At 40.0% G+C, this 23,097-nt stretch overlaps 2 protein-coding genes across 4 annotated transcripts; both read left to right on the top strand.

The window, feature by feature from the left end:
* Positions 1-1,695: 1,695 nt before the first annotated feature.
* On the top strand, positions 1,696-14,816 carry shoc2 (SHOC2 leucine rich repeat scaffold protein). Of its 3 annotated transcripts, none has more exons than XM_042712030.1 (9): positions 1,696-1,845; positions 9,323-10,309; positions 10,583-10,720; positions 10,931-11,061; positions 11,156-11,344; positions 11,567-11,689; positions 11,788-11,925; positions 12,075-12,192; positions 12,281-14,816. In XM_042712030.1, the coding sequence occupies exons 2-9, from the start codon at positions 9,670-9,672 to the stop codon at positions 12,487-12,489; spliced, it is 1,686 nt and encodes a 561-aa protein (XP_042567964.1). In that variant the 5' UTR covers positions 1,696-1,845; positions 9,323-9,669; the 3' UTR covers positions 12,490-14,816. The 3 variants fall into 3 exon arrangements, with proteins under 3 accessions (XP_042567964.1, XP_042567963.1, XP_042567965.1); XM_042712029.1 differs by lacking the exon at positions 1,696-1,845 and adding an exon at positions 3,578-3,809; XM_042712031.1 differs by lacking the exon at positions 1,696-1,845 and adding an exon at positions 3,578-3,820.
* Positions 14,817-17,204: 2,388 nt separating this feature from the next.
* Positions 17,205-20,652, top strand: adra2a (adrenoceptor alpha 2A). The gene is made up of 3 exons (XM_019065106.2): positions 17,205-17,509; positions 17,735-18,027; positions 18,202-20,652. Exon 3 carries the CDS (start codon positions 18,317-18,319, stop codon positions 19,472-19,474), a length of 1,158 nt encoding a protein of 385 aa, XP_018920651.2. The 5' UTR covers positions 17,205-17,509; positions 17,735-18,027; positions 18,202-18,316; the 3' UTR covers positions 19,475-20,652.
* Positions 20,653-23,097: the final 2,445 nt, after the last annotated feature.

The raw sequence follows: 23,097 nt of genomic DNA, 5'->3' as shown, positions 1-23,097 counted from the left end.
CCTTGTTTAGGGAGAACCTCTCGAAACACTGACTTCACTTCAGGCATTGTGCTTCAGCAAGGAATCACTAAATGTAATGCAAAAAAGAAAAAGAAAAATCATTATTAAGCATTAATATAGATAGACAGACAGACAGACAGACAGACAGACAGACAGACAGACCGACAGATAGATAGATAGATAGATAGATAGATAGATAGATAGATAGATAGATAGATAGATAGATAGATAGATAGACAGATAGATAGATAGATAGATAGACAGATAGATAGATGCTGTATGTGTCTGTCTGTCACCACAGAAGAGAAATCACTCAATCTGCTCTGGTCTGATGTTTTCAGCACATGTAGATTATATTATTATATTACTCTATTATATTACTTAGATGTATATTTTGCCTCTGTAAATATAATACTTTATCTTATTTTATTTCTAACTTATACACTCACATACAACATATACACACATAAATCTTAATTCACACATAACGTCCTAAGAAATATATTTTTTTCTCTCAGTTTTGAGGAGAAATACGCCAAGAGCGTCCTCGTGAGGTTTACCTCAGGCCGGGTTTCTATTAGCTGCTTGACTAAACACAAGCAATGGAAGGACCAACGTTACTGCTCAGAAACGACTGTTACTTTACTACGCGTTTACAAAGACAGCGCATTGTAAATGATTATGAATAACAATAAAGAGCATAAAACACGCGTCGCTTCGTGGATTTACCGTTGATCTGGTCAGCTGGTGTTACACGCACTTCCGGTTCCGCTCTCTCCGCTGTCGCCTAGCGACGCTGACACGCTCTCAGCCCCGGATCTCTGTTATGAAGACGGTGAGGATCATCTTTCTGTGGTTTATTATTTTTGTTTAATCAATACTTATTGCGTTCGTAAAGCGAGCTGCCTGAAGGTCAAACCCACGACTGTTTGAATTTGCCATGCAAATGTTTACTTTAGAATTACAGACTTTGTTTCATAAACTCAGATAAAAAAAAAAAAATCTTAATTAATTAATTAATTAATTAATTGTAATGATAATAATAATTATTATTGTTGCTGTTGTTGTTATTTATGGTTAGTGTTATTATTTTATTGTTGGTTTTTAACACATATTAATCCTTTTCACTCAAGTCAAAAGAAAATAATAGTCAGAAATTTTATTTTATGTAAAATACGACCAAGTCTAGACCTTTATTATTAATTTTATTAATATTATTATTATTGATGGTGGTTTTTATACTGATCATTTTACACTCGAAAACCAAAAGAGAATAATTAGAAATGTTATTTGACATAAAATACACCCAGTTCTAGACATTTATTTATTGCTGGTGATGTCTGGTGCGCCGGCAGAACAACAACACCTTTCTTTAATCCCTGCATGTAGACCATTATAATAATAATAATAATAATAATAATAATAATAATAATAATAATAATAATAATAATTATTATTATTATTATTATTATTATTATTATTATTATTATTATTATTTGCCGTGATTATCAATGTAAATGAATAAACTGACAAATAAAGAAAATTGTTAAAACTTAAACTTGAGATTTATATTGGGGCTCGTGCCCCGGTAAAAGTGCACAGTTACGACAGAAAATAAATCACACGCCTTAAACACTTCAGTTATTTTGTTTCATTTCCCCTAAAACGCCACTTTCTCTCCTGATGCTGCGATCTTTCCAAAACAAACATCAAGCGGAGCTGCAGAAGTCTCGAGACGCGTCTGCGGTGCGTGCGTGTGACGCGCGCTGGGGAGGGGAGCGCGAGCTGCAGCACTGCTGGAAAGGAGGAGGACACGAGGATGGCGGAGGAGTCACACGTCTGAAGGTAAAGCGCTTTCACGGCTCTACGCGGCTCCGAGTCGCACCTTCCACGGCGCGGGGTTGATGCTCGGCCCGATAAACGCCCGCGTTCTGCGGACAGGCGCGATCGACGCGGCGCTGTCCCCGCCCGGGGGGTTTGAATGCACGCTTTTGTTCAGTCCCGGAATGGCCGCTGCTTTATAGAATGTTTTTTTTTTTCTTTTTTTACATGTGTGTAAGTGTGTGTTTTTTTTTTTTTCTTTTTTTACATATTCCGTAGGCTTGCGAAGAGAGAGAGAGAGAGAGAGAGAGAGAGAGAGAGAGAGAGAGAGAGAGAGAGAGAGAGAGAGGTGCGTGCGGAATGCGTCTGAGCCACCCGACAGTAAACAAAAGAGTGATTTGTCCCAAAATGGTCATAGAGTCAGACTCAACAAAGCTTGACTGAAGGATTGTTAGCCTACCATTTACGATATTGCAAAAGCGTTTAAAATACTTATAGCACAAAAACATTTATTTACAAATATAAATAAGTTATAGTAAATGCGGAAAGGACGGAAAAGAAAGAGACACGGCAACAGAAAAAATATACAATAAAAGGAAAATAAATATATATTTATAAGTGTTCAACAGACAGTAGAGCACGACTGCTGCTGCGCGCTCACGCACACCAGGGATATGCGATTCGTGAGCGAGTCGTTCTTTTGAATCGGATCTTTTCAGTGAATTGATTGAACCGGTTCAAGAAAACTAAACCGCTCCGTTTGGCCAAAAAAGTTCGTTCGTCCGAGTGATTTTTGGACTTAATACACAAACTTTTTTTTTTTTAACTGACGGAACACACTTGTAAAAAAATGCAACTGACGTTTTCACCGAGCGATTTGCACTTCTTGTGAATATCTGTTCATTTAGTAGTCCATACGCAACATATGACACAATTCAGTGATTGCAGTGTATCTAATTAAGTTATAAACAGCAGTATCAAACATTTTATGACTTTAAGCCCTGGTCACACAGAATGCTTGTTTAAAATAGTTTTCTATTGGGAGTGAGCTTTTTGCGCGCTATTTGTGCATTTTGTAGGAGTAACTTAAATTTGCGATAAAACGGAAGTAGTGACAGATCTTTTGTTCTGTATTGCAACAGATTAATAAAAAAGTAAGGTGGGGACTTGTTCTATGCATCAGCTGTTGATTGGTTGATGATGAGATGTGGGCATTGCGCTCAAAAACTGTAGACGGATGACCCTGAGCTTGCAGAGGTGGACTTTTTTGTGCATATCAACCAGTGTAAACTGATGCCGCAGGTTGTTTTTTCTACTTAAAGCGATGTCCTTGAAACACTATTTCGAGGGGAACTGCAGAAAAACTGATAAATTATGGCATTTTGATTAAACTTCACAAGGCCAAAAATGCACAATGAATTGTTCATAGTAAGATCTATAATATGGATTTAGAAAATAAATATGATAGGCCTAAGCCTTAGTGTTGGGGAAAGTTACTTTTAAAATATTGTGTTACTTTATAAGCGGACAGCTGTCAGTCAATACATGAGAAAACAAAGCAACTGGCGTTGGTTTAAAAAATAACTCGGATATTTTCTCGTAAATTAAAAAGTAATTCATTACTAGTTGCTTGAAAAAAGTAATCAGATTACGTTACTCGCGTTACTTGTAACGCGTTACACACAACAAAGGTAGGGTCTTAATTTCATGCCGACTCGCTGATTGCTGAATGTGGCTCTTTGAACCGATTCTTCGTTCGAACGAACCGATTCGCGGAAAGCGAGCCGGACTTTCCATCCCTAACGCACGCACGCGCACGCTGCGGATCGTGCTCTTCCCGCTTTGAGCTCGAGCTGCTCCGAGTGCTGTGAGGCGGATGACAGTTTGTTTTCACGGCGGGCCTGTCTGAAAAGAAGAACGAGCGTTTGCACCTTCAGCTACGGTGACCGAGTCTGTTCTCCTCAAGATGAGACCGCTTATTCCCAAATGTACGCTTTTGGTGAGAAGTGTGAGGTGACATTTGTGTTTTGTTCAGTTTGTGTGTGAGCTCGCTAATGCTAATGCCGTTAGCCGCGGCTGAAGGGTGGCTAATGCTAGCAGAGATTTCCTTAGCCAGCTTTCACGCTGTCTGCTTGTGCCTTCAAAGATCACGACACGGCGAATGCGCTCCGAGGGTTTTCGTTAGTTGTTTCTTTAGTCAGCAGTATCATGTAAGTCGATAACACTGACAGTTGTGTGGGTTTATGTGGTTTAACAGCGCGGAGTAGTTAGCTAGCTAGCTAGCCGTATCAAAACAGACGCCCCTCATACATCAGACCATACGGATTTTTATTGCTTACCATATTTAAACGTTTTATTACACTTTTAAATGCGCTTCAGGTTAATAATCTGGTCGGTTTGTGAACGAAATTATGCATTTGCTGCCTTTGGAGACCCGTGATACATATGTGGGCCCTGAATCTGCATCTAAATACACTCACTGAGACAAAAGCTGTTTTATCGTCAGTGTATCTGTGTCCTGTCAGCTCTCAGAAAGACTAGAGCATTGCATTATTAGAGTGAGGAATGGCTAGTCTTGCATTTGAAGAGTTTGCTGAAATGCGTGTGTGTGTGTGTGTAGAAGTGCATCTGTGGGTTTTTTTTCTGTGGTTTTTCTAGGCCTTGTTTTGAAGACAACGTCATATAGTAGAGCTGAGCAAGTGAAACTGTCATATTTAGCAAAATCATAACCTTTCAGGTGTTAAAATAGACTGCATACAACATCCCAGGTTAAAAAACAGGAGTCATTTGCTTTGGTCTTGATGGGATTCATGTGCATTTGGGGGTCTGTTTCATAAATATCAGATGCATCATCTCTGCGAGCTCATGTAAGTGCGTTAGAAGCATGCTAATATTTTGTAATATTAGGAGAAAGTTGTGCGGGATGACCCGTGTCTTACAGTGCTGTTCAACAGTCTTCGCCCACCACACACATCCAGAATCGCTTCGGTTTTCTGCGTATTAATGATCCCGTTTTATTTCCTGTACTTTGGATGTTTCATTTGAGACGCACTGCCTAATAGGTGATCAATTATGTTATGGCTGATGATCAGTGTTACAGGCTTGCTTTGTCTCTTGTGTAGGCACCAATCCTGACATCTACTTTTACACAGTGATTGATTACGGTTCGGTACTTTTGTGATTGAACTGTTCTGAGTGCATTTAACAGTTCTTTTAGTACTTTTTATAAAGCAATATTTGGGTGAAGAAATCTAGTATTTACAGCCTTCTCAGTTAGCTGTCAAATGTTGAGATGATTTTGGGACACTGGTTTTTAACAGAACAACTTAAGCAGAGTCATTCATAACCTTAATTCATACGTGCATATGTTTTAATTTTTTTTGACCTTGTTTGGGTTTAATCATGTCATAACTGGGCTTTCTGATGAAAATTGCCATTTTTTTTTTTTTTGGTGATGTATGCAGGACTTGTCCTGTCATTTAGACTGTTTAAACTCCGCCCCCTGCAAGCTCAGGTTCATCAGCCTTCACTTTTTGAGTGCCCCGCCCACATCTCAGCACCCAACCAACAAACCATACATTAAACAAAGTCCCGCCTTACATCTTTCTGTTTCGATAGCTTGTTACATGTAGGTGTGTCACAGACACATAGTAAAAGAAAATGGACTCTTTTCAGTTTTTTTGTTATTTTTTCTGTATGCTTTCAATTGATACAAACTATTTTGATAAGCTGAAAAGGTCCCACACTTAATGTCCTTCCATGATCAATCATTGCTGTCACTTCTGAGCACTTTGTGCCCATCCCTGTTAGAAAGGGAAGAGTTGGCTACCAGTTGTTTTAAAAGCCAGTAAAGTGATTTTTTTGTTTTCTGAGTATGTGTTTAGTTGGATGGGGTTCTGTGTGTGATTAATGATCTGCGTATGTTTGCTTTGTTTAACTCTTCCCTCATGGCAGGCTTGTTCTGTGAAACCAGTGGCTCACTCAGAAGTGGTATCAAGTGGGATTTCTGCGAAATATCACAGCTTTGGGATTTGTAGGGAGCTTATCTGAAGTCGTGAGGGCTTACCTGCATCTAATTTGAAAGTCACGCTATAAGAGTGTCAGCATATAAAGTTGACAGTGGAAACACACAGATCCTAAAATGAATCAAAAGCATCGAAGTGGCTGACAAAGCGACCTGTTTATGATGCAAACAAAGCGTTTTCTGACTGCATGTAAAGACAGGTCAGCAGATACTGCTGCAGATCACTTTTGCACTCTGCTCACCTCCGCAGCATCTTACCCCCAGCATTTCACTTCCACTTTTGCCTATCAACTCTTTACAATTACCGCGATTATAGTTGCGCCGCCTCTACTGCCACGAAGTGGGTGGGATTATAGTTGCGACCCCCCTACTGCAAAAACTTTTCATTCCGCGTCGTCCCATCAAGCTCTCGCTGGATCCACTCCTCGGCTATCAACGAGAGGATCGTCTGTACTTCCTCAACAGACCGCGAAACAGCCATTGTTTTGTTGTTTAAAAAAGGTGCACTTGTTCAAACTGTTGCGTTCGTTCAAAAACAGTTGCATTCGATCGTTCGCTGGCTGTGGCTGAGTACTAGATACAAGGTACTGTACACAGTGGAAAGAACCCCCCCCCCCCCCCCCCCCCAAAAAAAAAAAAGCTGTGCCGTGCCGTACCATGCAGTGGAAAAGCGCCATAAGCTTCAGGTAACCTCAGTTACACATTCAGTGGTAGTGGAGGTCAGTTAATATTTGACAGATTTCTTAGTTTTAAAGGAATAGTTCACCCAAAAATGAAAATTTGCTAAAAATTTACCTCAGGCCATCCAAGATGTAGATGAGCTTGTTTTTCATCAGAACCAATTCTGAGAAATGTAGCATTACATCACTTTATCAGCAATGGATGCTCTGCAGTGAATGGGTGCCGTCAGAATGAGAGTCCAAACAGCTGATAAAAACATCTCAATAATCCACACCACTCCAATCCATCAGTTAACATATTGAGAAAAGCTGTGTGTTTGTAAGAAAGAAATCCATCAAGGCGTTTTAACTTTTAACTGTCACTTCGGTCTAAAATATGAGTCCATAATCAATAATAAAGCTTCCTCCAGTGAAAAAGTCCATCCCCTGTTGTCTCTCACATCAGAACCCACTAACATATTTGTTCAGAACTGTTTTATACTTTTTTTTAATCTTGTAAACAGTATTTAATCTGTGTATATTTTCTCCTAATTCAGACCAGCCAAATTTTTCACCAGAGAAAACTAATATTAAGGATTATGAACTCGTATTTTAAATGGAAGCAACTGTTTGAAGTTAAAAACCTCTTAATGATTGATTTGTTTCTTACAGTGACACAGCTTTTCACTTCACAAGACATTAATTGATGGACTGGAGTGGTGTTGATTATCATGATGTTTTTATCAGCAGTTTGGACTCTCATTCTGACGGCACCCATTCACTGCAGAGGATCCATTGCTGAGCAAGTGGTGTAATGCTACATTTCTCCAAATCTGTTCCCATGAAGAAAGAAACGTCTTGGTTGGTCTGAGGGTACATTTAAAAGAATTTGTATTTTTCGGTGAACTGTTCCTTTAATGTGAGGAGTTTGGTGCACATGCCGTCTGTCAGTATCTTAACATGCGAGTCTTCATGTGCACTTTGAGTACTGCTTTATTATTATTATTATTATTATTATTATTATTATTATTATTATTATTATTGCAGACGAGCTGGACTCTTTGGCCATAAAGGTCTTCTGACCTGCGGGAGGCCTGAGCTTTGAAGAGCACTCTCAAAGATTATTCTCCATGGCATTAACCTTTCTGCAGCTCTGATCTGGGCTTGGACTAGGCACACGCACGTCGAGCACTTCAGCTGCGCACACACACACATACTTTTGAATTCACAATACAGGACAGTGGAACACATGCTTATGCAAAGATAGCATCTCACAGAGTACTGAGGCGTTACTGATTCGGGCTGGTTGTGGTTTTTATTGGATTACTGGGTGTTGAATGTCATTTGTGATTTAATGAACATTTTGAGGCGTCTCACAGGTAAAGGTATAAAGCTTCTGTTCCTGTGATTGATGGAAACCCAATGCAAAACTGCTTTGTCTTTTTATGAGCAAGTAAACAGTTGTGCAGCGCTCTTCAAACTGGTTTCTCAGGGATGCTAAAAAGTTCTCTGAAAAATGTTACAGGAAAAAAAAATATTTTAGAAAATGTATTTTAGTTGTAGTGAAAGCAAGTGTATTAGATAAACTGTTAACTAAGACTGCAGTTAATGATTATTTTTACATTTGATTTATCTAGCTATTATTATTATTATTATTATTATTAGTATTATTATTAGATTACTTTCCCAGTGGATCTATTGATTATTTTCTGATTAGCTGATTAATCCTTTGGTTAACTTATATATCATTATTAGATGCTCATGTTCAGCAAACCCGGGAGCCGGAGCTGCCTTTATTGGGAATGAATGAAAACAATATGATGCATAATTCCATGTAAATAGCAATCAACCTCATATCAACATATTTCCAGAGAATATTTAAATAGTACACCTAAAAATAAAAATTAAGCCGTTTGTACTCAACCTGATGTTGTTCTAATGACCTTCTTTCTTTTTTTAAACCACAAAACAAGTTTTCAAAAAATGTCCTGCTTGTACTCGTCCATATAATGGCAGTAAAGAGCAAAAGTATCTTTTTTGGGTACACACATACTCAAAATGGTGCACTTGTGTGCTTTTCCTGGGCGAGCCGGAGTGAACTTGTGCTCATGAACAGACCGACCCAATGATCAGAGTCAGGATTTTCTGATTTCAATATTGTATTCCATTAAAATTTTTGATTCGTTTTTCAGCAAAACCGATGCCTTCAGAACCCTTGGAGAATACTGTGAAAGAATACTGAATTACTGAAGAATACTGACTTTTAATTGTTGGGTGGACTATCACTTAAACAATTTTCTTTAGTATGATGACAATATAAAACCCAGCTGTATTATTTTGGAATCAGACGGGTCCAGTTATGTTTTTGATTAAAAAAAAAAGAAGAAAAGAAATGGCTTGGCTTGGCTTTTTCCACATCCTCAAAATGGCACTAATGCATTCTTATCAGCGAAACGCTCCCAAACCTTTTCTAGTGTAAAAGCACCCCGTGTAATTTTTCTTCCAGGGTGGTTAATCAGTTCCCGCAAATCCTCCAGTAAAGTATCATCTGATGCATCGCCGAAAAAGATATGAGATTTAATTGCACTTAATTGCCTGAAGTGGCTGACCATTGACGGCCTGATGCCACTTCTTCCTGAAAGCGCTTGTGGTACAAGCATACAGGAAGGAACTGAATGTTTATTAGTTAGTGGCTCACATGTTTGCGTCAGAGGGAAGCTCATACCTTTCTCACATCTGAAAACTGAACGCAACTTTTGTCTGCAAGTCATTCTCAGCATTATACCTCTTAACTGTAACCTTTTGCTTTGCTTAACAGCCAAAGGATGTGAATCCCGGGGACCTGTCTGTGTACAACAGCTCTAGCCGAGCCGAGGGAAAGAGTGCAGTTTAAACAGGCATGAGGCTGTTGGCCTCCTCGCCACACCAACTACAACAAACGTGCGACGTCCCGATGGAGTTTTAACCCCTGCAGGAGTACAGACTGCTTGGTCCACCGAGGCTGGTGAAGAAACACAGGTATGTATGAGCACACGCAGATATAACTGCCCCTCCCTTTGGTTCGACGCCAGAACTGCCCTCGAATAACAAACAAAATATTAGAGCGAGAGAAAGCGAGCGAGAGACTGAGGGTCCCATGTGCCATTGGGCAGTGGGGCTTTCGCCATGAGCAGTACTCTGGGCAAAGATAAAGACTCTAAGGAGAGGGAACCCAAAGCTGAAGGGAAATCCAAAACCAAAGGGAAAGATGCCAAAGATGGGAAGAAAGACACGAGTGGCGCTTCGCCCGCGGTGGCCTTCACTTTGGACAGCACGATAAAGCGACCCAACCCACCGCCCAGCACGCGCAAAAAATCCAGCAATGCAGAGGTCATCAAGGAACTGAACAAGTGCCGTGAGGAGAACTCGATGCGCCTGGATCTGTCCAAGAGATCCATCCATCTGTTGCCCTCTTCCATCAAGGAGCTGACCCAGCTGACTGAGCTCTACCTGTACAGCAACAAGCTGCAAAGCCTGCCGGCCGAGGTGGGATGCCTGTCAGGACTGGTGACGCTGGCGCTCAGCGAGAACTCTCTCACCAGCCTGCCAGACTCGCTGGACAACCTGAAGAAGCTGCGCATGCTCGACCTGCGGCACAACAAGCTTCGGGAGATCCCAGCCGTGGTCTACCGCGTCACCTCCCTCACCACGCTCTACCTGCGCTTTAATCGGATCACCACCGTGGAGAAGGACATCAAGAATCTGTCCAAACTCACCATGCTCAGCATCCGAGAGAACAAGATTAAACATCTGCCCGCAGAGATCGGTGAGTGAGCTGCTACTTATAACTATTCATTTTAACTGTTCCTAATGTCTGTGGAAAAATCTCAGAATGAATGCAAATCTCAAAATCAATATCTGTATCATATCGGTTTCCTACTTCCCATATATGGGCTGCTCTGGGTTTTTACAAAATGATTGACAGGCAAAAGGACCCTCAGTTTTCTGATTGAGTATCATTACACAAAATCTCTTGTATCATATTTGTGTATGAAAGCTCAGTGTTCATTTGCGAGGATTCTGCCGGCTTGTGTTATAGGTGAGCTCTGTAACTTGATTACACTGGATGTAGCCCACAACCAGCTGGAGCACCTTCCTAAAGAGATCGGCAACTGCACTCAGATCACCAACCTTGACCTGCAGCACAACGAACTTCTCGACCTACCTGAGACTATAGGTGAGAATCTAATCTTTATTGTCGGAAGCTAAACATTTTACTAAACAGCTCTGCTGTTGGTCATTTGTTGATTTGGTGAGAGTTCATTTGTACTTTATAATTATGTATAATCTCATCAGAGGAGAAAGTATGCTTAGATGTCCGTGTGAATTAGATTAAATCAACAGTTTACACATTTGAATCATAAACTGTGTTGATTTACTGCTTTAGGTAACTTGTCAAGTATAAACCGTCTGGGTCTGAGGTACAACCGTCTATCAGCGATCCCTCGATCTTTATCCAAGTGCCGAGAGCTGGAGGAGCTCAACCTTGAAAACAACAACATCTCAGTGTTACCAGAGGTAAGGCTTAGTTCAGCTCACAACAGCTTTTAATAATCAGTTTAATTGTCCTCTCTTATGAATTTTACGTTGGTCCCTGTCCGTTTCTCCACAGGGTCTTCTCTCCAGTCTGGTGAACCTGACGAGTCTGACGCTGGCACGAAACTGTTTCCAGTCTTACCCAGTGGGCGGCCCGTCCCAGTTCTCCACCATCTACTCACTCAACATGGAGCACAACCGTATCAACAAGATCCCTTTCGGCATCTTCTCCCGAGCCAAAGTGCTCAGCAAGCTCAATATGAAGGTGAGAGCGCATCCACCCGTTCACTGCTGAAGATATGTAGGTTACAAACTCGCTCTGAAGGAGACTCATAACTAGAGACCAGAATTTGGCTGAGGGTTATTAGTAAGGTTTTTTTTTGACCTGGACCAATAAGCAGCCACCCTAGCATCATTGTGTCTAGTTTTGCATGGCCAAGCAAATTTATAATACCATTATTTACTTTTTTTGAAACTGTGTTTACAGGACAACCAGTTAACGTCTCTTCCGCTGGATTTTGGGACGTGGACCAGTATGGTAGAGCTAAACCTGGCAACGAACCAGCTTACCAAGATTCCCGAGGATATCTGTGGACTTGTGTCTTTAGAGGTGACTCTCTTCTGTATTTTACCATCAATCCGCTTCATGACAGCAAACCCATTTTTGTCATTGTGTTTTGGCTCATCGTTTTCCTTTGGTACCTTCAGGTCCTCATATTATCCAACAATCTCCTGAAGAAGTTGCCTCATGGGATAGGAAACTTACGGAAACTGCGAGAGCTTGACTTGGAGGAGAACAAACTGGAGTCCCTCCCAAATGAAATAGCCTACCTTAAGGATCTGCAGGTAGGACTACATACGCAGGTTTTTTAAGGCAGTGCAGTTGTTTCCATTACAGTCCATTTTGTTCGTATGTTGCTAAGCTAACAAAGCGATAGACTCATAAATATATAGATGCTGTTAGTGTGAAACTCATTTCCGGCATTCGTTTGCAGAAACTTGTGTTGACCAATAATCAGCTGAATACTTTGCCAAGAGGAATCGGTCACCTGACCAACCTGACGTACCTGGGCTTGGGAGAGAACCTGCTGCAGCACCTACCTGAGGAGATTGGTACGAGCTCACCGCTGTCCTCAAACACACACGGCCACACCGATCCATACGCAACTCGCTTAAAGCCTTTCTCTCTTCCAACCCTCAGGTACACTTGAGAACCTGGAGGACCTTTACCTGAACGACAACCCTAACCTGCACAGTCTGCCGTTCGAGCTGGCGCTGTGCAGTAAGCTGTCCATCATGAGCATAGAGAACTGCCCCCTCAGCCACCTCCCGCCGCAGATCGTCGCCGGAGGCCCGTCCTTCATCATCCAGTTCCTCAAGATGCAGGGTCCCTACCGCGCCATGGTCTGAGGCGACTCACACACTGTACCGAATCGCCACACGACGTTACCTTCGTCGTCATTATATCTAGGACAAGAAACTGCGTAACTGGGTTCCTATCGGCGGAGGAGTCACAGCCAGTTAGGTCCCCTTTACCCCAGTAGAAAACAATGTCTAGACTTCAGTTGCCAAAATCAATGTACATTAGTGATTCTGAAGAGGCGCTCTTAAAAATGTTTCAGTCATTTTGCCAATTTATTGAAAGTCGTTATAGGGGTTTGGACGCCAGGAAACAGTTGTATGCAAAAACAAAACATTTCATTTTTGCTGCTGCCGTCATACTGTATGTGAGGTTTTTTAAGTTCGTTTTTTTTTTTTGTCATCCCACAACCAAAAGATTTTTATTGTACAGAGGACCTGTTTTGGAAGCAGTGAACAAATTTTAGTTCTTCTTTTTTTTATTATTATTAATTGTTATTATTCTAGAATTGTGCCTCTTCAGTGCAGTTGGGTGGTTTGTGTCTGAACATTATTATCCAAGAAGTTTTTAATACAACAAGGATGAATTTACAAAAGTATAATTTATTCCGTAATTCATTTTGTAATTATTTAGTCGCTCCCTTTTTTGAAATATTCATTCCTCTTTGCTGTCGGGACGTGTTGTTGCGCGTGACGTTTTCAAATGATGAATCCACAATCTTGTTTTTTCTTTCTTTTTTTTCTGTGAAATAGTGAAGTAACAGACGAATCAAAAATCGTCTTTGATAGCAGTCGGTCTAGAGCGTCACTCAGAGGTGCAGGTCTCTGTTCTGGACGTGGGGTTTGTGATTGTTCACTTGTTTGCCGCATCCACGGTGTTGCGCTCTGCTTGTGTCCTGTTGGAGAGAGAGGCATGTGTGTATCAGGTGCTGAACAGTGCTAGCAGTTAAAGGCCAAACGCCCATTCAACATCACTTCTGTCTTTTTTTTTTAATTCCGCATTTGAAGGATTTCCGGGTCAGTGTCATCGGGCCGGTTAAACTTTTCCCTGTGATTTTCTGCTCTTTTAAATTCACAGAATATTAAACAGTGGTTCCAAGGTTTTTTTTTGCACCATTTATCCCACATCTTATGCTGCTGCTTTTAATGCACTTTGTATTGATATTTGGCATCCCCCTCGAGTAAAAGGGTTGTGATATTTCATCTTACCGATTAAACATATGGAAGGGGGCATTTATTATTATTATTATTTCTGAAGTATTTTAATTCTCTATCATGTATATTTTAAAACAATGAATGAAAAAATTTGCCTCAGCAAATTCGAACTATAACATTCTCTTAAGAACTTCTTTTTTTTTTTGACGCCTTTTTTCTCTTTATTAAATTGTTTGATTTAAACTTCTGACTAGTTTGTGTTTCTATATATAATTAAAACTTCATATCATTTTCAAATGGTGCAGTTATTGCAATTAAAAAACCCAAATGTGGCCAAATTACAAATTTGCAAACGTTATTCCACCTTTTCAACCTTGTTTTGTTCAAGATGGAATTTCTTTTGGTTTAGTATTAAATCAAGTGACTGAATGTCCACCTCCACTTTACTTTATCAAGCCAAATGTATTTTGAGCTGTCCACATTTTCTTTTCTTACATTTCCTCTCGCTCTTTCCTTTGATTCGTAAGGACATTGTGTACATCGGCAGCAGCGTAAAGGTTTCGGAGAGGCACTTCACAGTCGTGGGGCCATGAAAAGGACACAAATCGCTGCTTTTTTATCAACCAGCAGAACCTGTTGCTGCTTAAGGACCTCTTAGAAACGTAATGCTGTAAAAGAACCGGCCCGCGTGAGACGTTACGGACTGGCTTCTCGGGCCGGTTTCTACCAGCACAGACGTTCTGCTACAGATGAAATCCCTCTGGACCTGCTCGGTGCATATCTTGCGCCTGATGCAGACGCTGAATAAAAACGACACAAATACAAACATTGTAAAAAGGGCTTTCTCTGTTCATGCTTAACTATACACCAGAGGCATTGCATTCCTGGTTTTGTATAAAAGCTTTCTTTTGTGTGTGTGTGTGTGTGTGTGTGCGAGTGTGTGAGTATGTGTGAGGGAATAGTTAGATGTTAACAAAATGGAATTATTATGTGACAATAAATGCCTTTGAGTACTTCAAGTGAGACGTGCATTAGGGACGTGGCCTTGTGACGTGTCCCAAGTTCATTTATTTTATTTTTATCCCCCCCCCAGCATTTATATGCCGTTTATGCAGGGGAGTTGGGCTGGTTTTTATGTATTAACAGTATGATCGGCTTCGGATGAGAATGCATCACAAATCAGGAATGTAGTCAAAAAAGACAATAAATACATAATAATTGTACTTTTGATGGTGAATACTGACAGCGCGGTTATAATCAGCAATTTTAATTTTGATCTTGTATTTTTCTGGTGAATCCTTATGATTGGAGTTTAAGGGTATGGTTTATTTTTTTTTATATTGTCTGTGCATTTAGGTCATATAAATTGTATAAATGAAGGTCATTTTCCATGTTTTTTATTTTTATTTTAAACATAGGAATGTTATATGTTTCCTGCTTTTTTTCTTGCCTTGCTATGTATAGGAAACAAGCATGTGTATATATATTTTTTCTTTTCTTTTTTTCATAATTGTCTGGTTTGTAAAAAAAGGAAAAAAAAAAAAAAAAGTAAAAAAGATAAAAATTCTTAACTTCAAAAACTTCAATATCTTTTTTTTTTTGGACGGTTCATAGGGTATCAAGTGTTGTGCAGACATGTCTAACATACTTTTCTCTAGAAAAACAGCCTTAAAGGTGACTTGGTTTCTTTCTTTCTGACTCAGCCCGAGCGAGTAACAGGACCCTCTTCCATCAGATCAAGTCTTTGCTTTGAGAAGCATTCTTCAAATAAATGTTCATTTGACTGCCTTACGAATGTCAAATGTGCTCCTCTCTCACCCCTCAAACAGTTTTAAATGATCAGTCTGATCAACAATCCACTCAAATTGTTTCTATCAGAGACTATTTATTTATCTATCTATCTATCTATCTATCTATCTACATAATTTCCATCTGACACCTCTGCTCTCCTGCAGAGTTTCGCTCCAGGCCTGAACAAGCTCACTGAGGAGGAAAGTAACGGATTACATTTACTCGCGTTACTGTAATCGAGGAGCTTGTTTGTGTACTACTTTTTAAAGTCATTTCTAAAATCTGTAATTTTGCTTTTACTTAAGTATATTTTGTCTGAAGTGTTGTACTTCGCTAAATTTTAAAACACATTAATTACTGAGTAAAAATGAATAAAATCGCTCTCTGAAAGCTACTGCAGGAGAGCAAACCGGCGCTAAAATCACAAGAAAGATGGAGACGGACAGACAGGTGTTATGGTGCAGACCCCGTGGTGTTCTGCTGAAGATGAACTCAAAGGAAATGAAGTGAAGCCGGGCCATATTTAAGCTCTATTATGTGGTGAAAGCTGTGTTTGACTAGGGAGACCAAACTAGTAGATTATAAAATCTCGACATTAACTCATTACGCAGGTAACGTTAGAGGTACGTTGCGCTAAATACTTGCATCGTTGCATGTGGTTAAAATGAAGCTTTGACAGTTTATCAAAAGGTTTTGCACAAATTAGCCAAAGAGACAGTGGTGCAGGGTGTGCGATAATATCCTTACTGATGTTTTAACTTTGTTCGATTTGATATTGTCAGTATTTTGCCAAAAAACAAACAAAACGCTCCTACAGAGTGCCGAGGTTAGTAGATGAGACTCGTGCACGCGCATTGTTCTTTCACTGCATGATTCAGTCTGTTGAAATACATTTAGAAAGACCACAAAACTGAAGATATAGGGGCTTATATATCACGCTACAAAAATTTCTCCAAAAATCGGCATGATTGTAGAATTTTTTTTTTTACAACAGTTCAATAAGCAAGAAGTTAATTAAGAAACTTGCGTTTTACCATTTTTGTTCTATTTCGACAACAAAAAATACTACAAAACACATCCACCACAGTCTCTGAGCAATGACGGTGTTTTGTTCCTGAATGAATCAACCGTTTAAATAATTTGGTTCAATCGCAATGACTCACTTATTAACAGTGACTTGCTGACACCTACTGGCGTTTTTAATTTCACATTTAAAGTATCTTTTAATTATTTATTTATTTTTTTATATATAATTTCAAATGTGTAGGCTATTCAACATTTTATGTCTCATATATCAAAACATTATTTCTGCATTTGTAACTGCAGGTTAAATGCATTCATGTCCTGCATTAAACAGTGTGAAAATACATCTAAATGCCACTTCTAAAGAAGCTTCTGTGTTTCCTCTGCATTGCAAAGATGAATTTTGTTGATACTGATTTGCCTGGTAACAGCCCAAATGTCTTATTATTCTAAATAACTGATTCCTTTAATTAAAAACAACTAGTTTGAGATTTATAGGCCTATCCCAGGGGTGTCAAACTCAGTTCCTGGAGGGCCTCAGTCCTGCAGAGTTTAGTTCCAGCACACATACCATGTAGTTTTCAAATAAGCCTGAATGATTAGATTAGCTGGATCAGGTGTGTTTAATTAGGGTTATATCTAAACTGTGCAGGACTGTGGCCCTCCAGGAACTGGGGTCATTTTTACTCTGAGTAAATTGTAAACAAACCACATCTTACTCATCAAAACTCCTATAATACCTGTACTTAAGTAAAATTTCATTAATGTAACGATACTTTTACTTGAGTAGAATATTTTTGTACTCTTTCCACCTCTGCCAGCTCATCAAGGTCTTCAAGACTGCTATAAAGCTACAGGTAATTTTTCTCGGGGTTAAATCTTGAATCTGCAGGACAGTGCATCTCCCCGTCAGAGGAGGCGCTGGTGCAGGTGGCTTGTATCTCCGGCAGGTGTCGCTGTTTCCTCGCTCTCGCTCTCTCTGCACTGTTCACCTCACTCTCATTCACCACAGCCTCACACTTGGAAAAACTATTTCGCAGTAAAGTTTTCAGATATTATTAGGGTTCCCACGGTCATGGAAATGTGAGGGACTTTAAAAAAGGTTGGTTTTCAGCTCTGGAAACGTCATGGAAATAATCTTTTTACTCCGTTCAGTCAGTTCTAAAATATTTCATTGAGTACATATTCAAATCAGTGTGTGTGTATATAATGGTCTTTGTGTATTAATTCATTATAAACTACTAGATTATTAACTTGTAACTGTATAAAAAAAAGTATGTAGTTATTTTAAGGCCATGTTGTAATAAGTAGTTTGATTGATTTAAAGCAGCGGCTGCTAAGCAGCTTGGATTCGGAGGAAAGAGGGCGGGGCTCGCGCGAGCCACACACGTGGTGCTCGGCGCGCGCACAGCAGGCACATGTGCCCGCGCCTCGATTGGCTCCGTGCGCGCACAGCTGAGTGGCGCGCTGGTGATGAAGCGCTGTCTTCACATGCTCCACCGAGAAGATGCGAGGAATTAATCATGCCGTTTTTCACACACCGAGCGACTTAGTTACACTCTGAGGAAAGATTTCTTGGTTTTATAAGTTTGTGGGTCGCATCAGGCTTTTTTCACTAAGGTAAGGTGCATTCCTATCTTACTTTTTGCTGTTAGTATAGTATTGTGGTATTTTTGAGCAAAGTATGAGCAAGAAATGGATTATATTTTTGTTATTATTATTTAAATTCGTATATATATATATATGTAAATTTATTATTGAATTTCTTTAAATTGTTTTTCCTCATTTTTTTAGATGACAAAATGACAAAAAAAGTAACTTTTGTCTTCACTAATATGGAAAAAAATGAAGTGTCATCAACCAAAAACATAATTTCAGTTGTGAGAGGACGAGATTGGTATTCTCAGCAATGAGGTGTGACAATTCGACCAATGGGACAGATATGCCGTACACCCTGCTGGTGGCCCTTCCTATGAGCGTCCTGGTGGGGCTCCTCATCCTCCTCATTGTCTTCGGGAATGTGCTGGTGATCATCGCCGTGTTCACGAGCCGAGCTCTCCGAGCTCCGCAGAACCTGTTCTTGGTGTCGCTGGCCTCTGCTGATATATTGGTGGCCACTCTGGTGATGCCGTTCTCGTTGGCGAATGAGCTGATGGGATGCTGGGCCTTCGGACAGGTTTGGTGTGAAATCTACCTGGCTTTGGACGTTCTCTTCTGCACGGCCTCCATCACTCACCTGTGCGCCATCAGTCTGGACAGGTACTGGTCGATCACGCAAGCCATCGAGTACAACCTCAAGCGCACACCGCAACGAATCAAGCGCATTGTGTTTATAGTTTGGATCATCGCCGCCGTGATCTCCTTCCCGCCTCTTATAACCATGAAGAAGGAAGAGGGGAACACCTGCAAAATCAATGAAGAAAAATGGTACATCGTTTCCTCTTCCATCGGCTCGTTTTTCTTGCCTTGCATCATCATGGTCCTCGTGTACATCCGAATCTACCAGATCGCCAAGAAGAGGACCAGAGCTCCCCCTGGGGACCGGAGGAAAAAGGAAGCGGGCAAGAAGGAGAACGATCCCCATGAGAAGCTCAACGGGAATCCCAACCCTAAACCGGACAACAAGGGTGAGATAAACGGCGTGGACATGGAGGAATCGTCCTCCTCGGACCACAAGGTCTCCAACCCTTGCTCCCTCAAGAAGAAGAGCTCAAAAGGAAAGACCAAGCTGAGCCAAATCAAACCAGGGGACGGCGACAGGAGCGAGGTCCTTCAGACCAACAAGACCAGCAGGTGGAAGGGCCGTCAAAACCGGGAAAAGCGCTTCACGTTCGTCTTGGCGGTGGTCATAGGCGTGTTCGTCATCTGCTGGTTCCCGTTTTTCTTCACCTACACGTTGACGGCATTCTGCAAAAGCTGTGTGCCGGAAACTCTCTTCAAGTTCTTCTTCTGGTTCGGCTACTGCAACAGCTCCCTCAATCCCATTATATACACCATCTTCAATAATGACTTCCGAAGATCCTTCAAGAAGATCCTCTGCCGGAGAGATAACAGGAGAGTGGTGTGAATGGGTTACTGTTTTTTTTTTTTTTTTTTTTGGTCTCCTTTAGCCAGTGTAATATATCACCTGGCGTTTATGGGAAGTACTTGTGTACAGTAAGCCAGCGTGTTGTGTGTCATCATACAACAAGTCTGAAGAGGAGAAAACAGACTCTTACATGCTTTGTACAAATGCGACAATGCATGATTATGCAATTACAGCACAGTGCACATTCGTCCGTTTCTGAAGTGTATTGTTGTGTCGTTCTTGATATACAGTGAGTGGTGTAGTTTCGTAATTCTGGTATTTTGTCATCCGCCAACGTGGGGGGACATATTCAAACACAATGCATCACAAACCATGCTGGATGCTGATTAAAATGTGAAGAAACATTTTTTTTAAATGCCAAAAAGGACTACAAACTTGGCCTTCAAGCTTCATAATGTGCTGCAAAACTGTCAAACTACGCTGCAATGTGCATGTCGATGTGTTTATTTTCCCTGACTTGTATAATTAATTGTGAAGGTGTTGATAGTGTTTGGTGGATTAATTGTATTTTTTTATCCTTGCCGGTAACAGTTCATTTAAAATCTTGCTGTGGACCATTAAGCAAAACGATGTTGAGCTCGTCTGACTGGAACCTGACAGGCCGGTGTCACAACAAATTTCTCCGGCTTCTGATGTGCTTTATATCTGTCAACATAGATATAATGGAGGGATCTTTAGTAGCACAACACAAGGGATAGTGTCAGTCTGCGACTAATAAACCGTGTCAAACAGGCTGCTGGTTTAGCTGGCGAATTTGTAGAAATGCACAACAAAAGAGAGTGGAATATTCAGCAAGATATCGAATGACTGACAACAGAGTTTCTCCAGGTCAAGGTGAGGTCAGGCCTCTCGCTGTGCTGTTTTTTTTTCACCTCGGGATGCGTGGAGTGACCCGAGATCCAGCTGTAGAGAGATGGAGTGGGTGTCCAGTCCAATTGCTAAAATGGATGAAAACAAAGGTCTTGAATGACATCTACAAACTACCTGTCACTGTGCATTACTGCCATATCTGAAAAACCTATGTATGGCTCACTTCGATATATTGGTTTTCCGTTTGTGCTTTCAATGTGTTTAACCACTGAGGTCTGAAAAAAAATTGTTAGCACATACAAAGAGAAAAATCACTCAAAAAAATAAAAAGTGCAGAGCCTTTTTTTTCTTTTTCTTTTTTGTCTGTCTGTTATCATTCTAGAAAGGCAACTGAAGAATTTTTCTAATGAAAAGCAAAGCTTTGCTTATGGGATCAGATTATGAAAGAGTTGAATGTGTCTTCACAAAAGCAAAAATTGTGTTTACAGCAATGTGTTTACAATGGAAACAAAGTACTGACTGGGATAAATATCAAAATACACAGTTTTGAAAGTATAACCACAAAACTAAGCAATTTTATGTCGATTGATTCCTGACTGACAGCATTAAAGGGTTACTCCAACGCAAAATGAAAATGTTGTCATTAATCACTTACCCCCATGTCGTTCCAAACCCGTAAAAGCTTTGTTCATCTTCGGAACTCAATTTAAGATATTTTGGATGAAAACCGGGAGGCCTGTGACTGTCCTATAGACTGCCAAGTAAATAACAGTGTCAGGTCCAGAAAAGTATGAAAAGCATCATCAGAATAGTACATCTGCCATCAGTGATTCAACCGTAACATTATGAAGCGATGAGAATACTTTTTGTATACGAAAAAATCTAAAATAATGACTTTATTCAACAATTCCTCTCCTCTGTGTCTCTCCAAATCAGCGTAGCGCCATTTTAGCATTAAAACACATCAGCTCTTCTGTGTCTGCTGCGCTGCGCCGATGCGCTGTTTCTTTCAAACCAAAGAGTAAATACACGTAAAAAACGTATCCTTGTGACACAGAAGAGCATAAGCCGCTTGCGTACTGCTCAGAATTGCCAAAATGGCGCTACGCTGATTTGGAGAGATTGTTTTTTTCGTATACAAAAAGTATTCTCATCGCTTCATAACGTTACGGTTGAATCACTGATGGCAGATGGAGTATTCTGATGATGCTTTTCATACTTTTCTGGACCTTGACTGTTATTTATTTGGCAGTCTATGGGACAGTCACAAGTCTCCTGGTTTTCATCCAAAATATCTTAAATTGTGTTCTGAAGATGAACAAAGCTTTTACGGGTTTGGAACGACATGGGGGTAAGTGATTAATGACTAAATTTTCATTTTGGGGTGGAGTATCCCTTTAACTAAAATCGTAGATTATTCTAGAAAAGAGTCACCCACTTCGAAAGTTTGATTTGCATGCAAACGTACCAATCACAAGTTTATCTGATAATATTCCTTTAACTCTTATTTTGCACCTTAGTACTTTTCTAAGCCTTAGATAATCACATGGAATTGCTCAATCTCCTCGACTTTCTCACATTTAATGAAGAAATGAGAAACGTTGCTGTTATCTGTCAGCGATTATCTCGTCAATTTCAATTATTTTGCCCGTCTCTTGGTTCAGTTTGACTTTAATATCTCAGTTGACCGTTCACCTCCGGTTCAATCCGGCGGCTCATGTGCCTGTTTGCTCTGCATGTGATTTACGCGTTTCATTTTTTCCCCCCAGAGCAAATTCAGGAATAGCACTTTACAAAAAGCGTAAAACACTGCCCGCGGTGAAGTTCCCCAGTGGCAGCAATACATTTATATGCTGGAGAGAATGTACCGAGGCCTTCATAATTATGATGGATCAAGATAATTTCATCTCATTTATAATCATCATTAAATCGTCAAGACAGCGGGGTGATAATTACGAAGTTTAAAATAAGGTTTTTATTAGACAGACCTGTATCGCCGGTTTCCGAACCTTTTAAGAACTGACAAAAGTATTAAATGGCAACACCCCCCGTAGCGGTAGAGCTGGAGATATATGACATGATATGAGCTGGAGGGAGAGAGGGAGGAGGTGCGTGGATTCTGCTGGCCGTCCTGAAGTGTGAGTGGGAGACCAGAGAGATGGCCGTGCAGTGATGGACAGGGACATGCAGTGGGAGTGCAGGGGGTTGTATTGATGAGCTTCACTTCAAACGTGTGAATAAGCGGGAGGAGGTGTTTTGGTCAACTTTGAGAGAGAGAGAGATAGAACTTGATATTTAATTACATCAGTGCAGGTGAGGACAACCGCTGCCAGGTTTTTCAATAGCTAGTTTGTGAAACAAAATAATGTGAATAGAATCAAACAAACAAACAATATATTTATATTTTATTATTATTTAAAAATTATAATAATAATTACTTACATAATGACAGTAATAATAATAATTATTATTATTATCAGGGAAGGTTTATGCTTTATGCCACTCTTCAATGAACATAACCCAATAAATCTGGACAAAATAGAGCTTACGTCTTTGAAATTATTGGTTCTTACTACTTTTGTGTTGACAAAATGTCTGATAAAAGTCTCCATGTTTTATGCTAATTTCTTTGGTGTTTATGAAAAAAAAAAGAATCACAATAATTATTATAATTTGATTTTTATAAAAATTATAATTATAATAATTACAATATCAATATTAAATAATAATAATAATTATTATTAATTATCTTAAAAATACCTTTGTACAATTATCATCATAATAATATATTA

This window comes from Cyprinus carpio, chromosome A22 (genome assembly GCF_018340385.1).
Source record: "Cyprinus carpio isolate SPL01 chromosome A22, ASM1834038v1, whole genome shotgun sequence".
Taxonomy (NCBI): Eukaryota; Metazoa; Chordata; class Actinopteri; order Cypriniformes; family Cyprinidae; genus Cyprinus; species Cyprinus carpio.
This window is presented reverse-complemented; position numbering and strand designations above follow the sequence as displayed.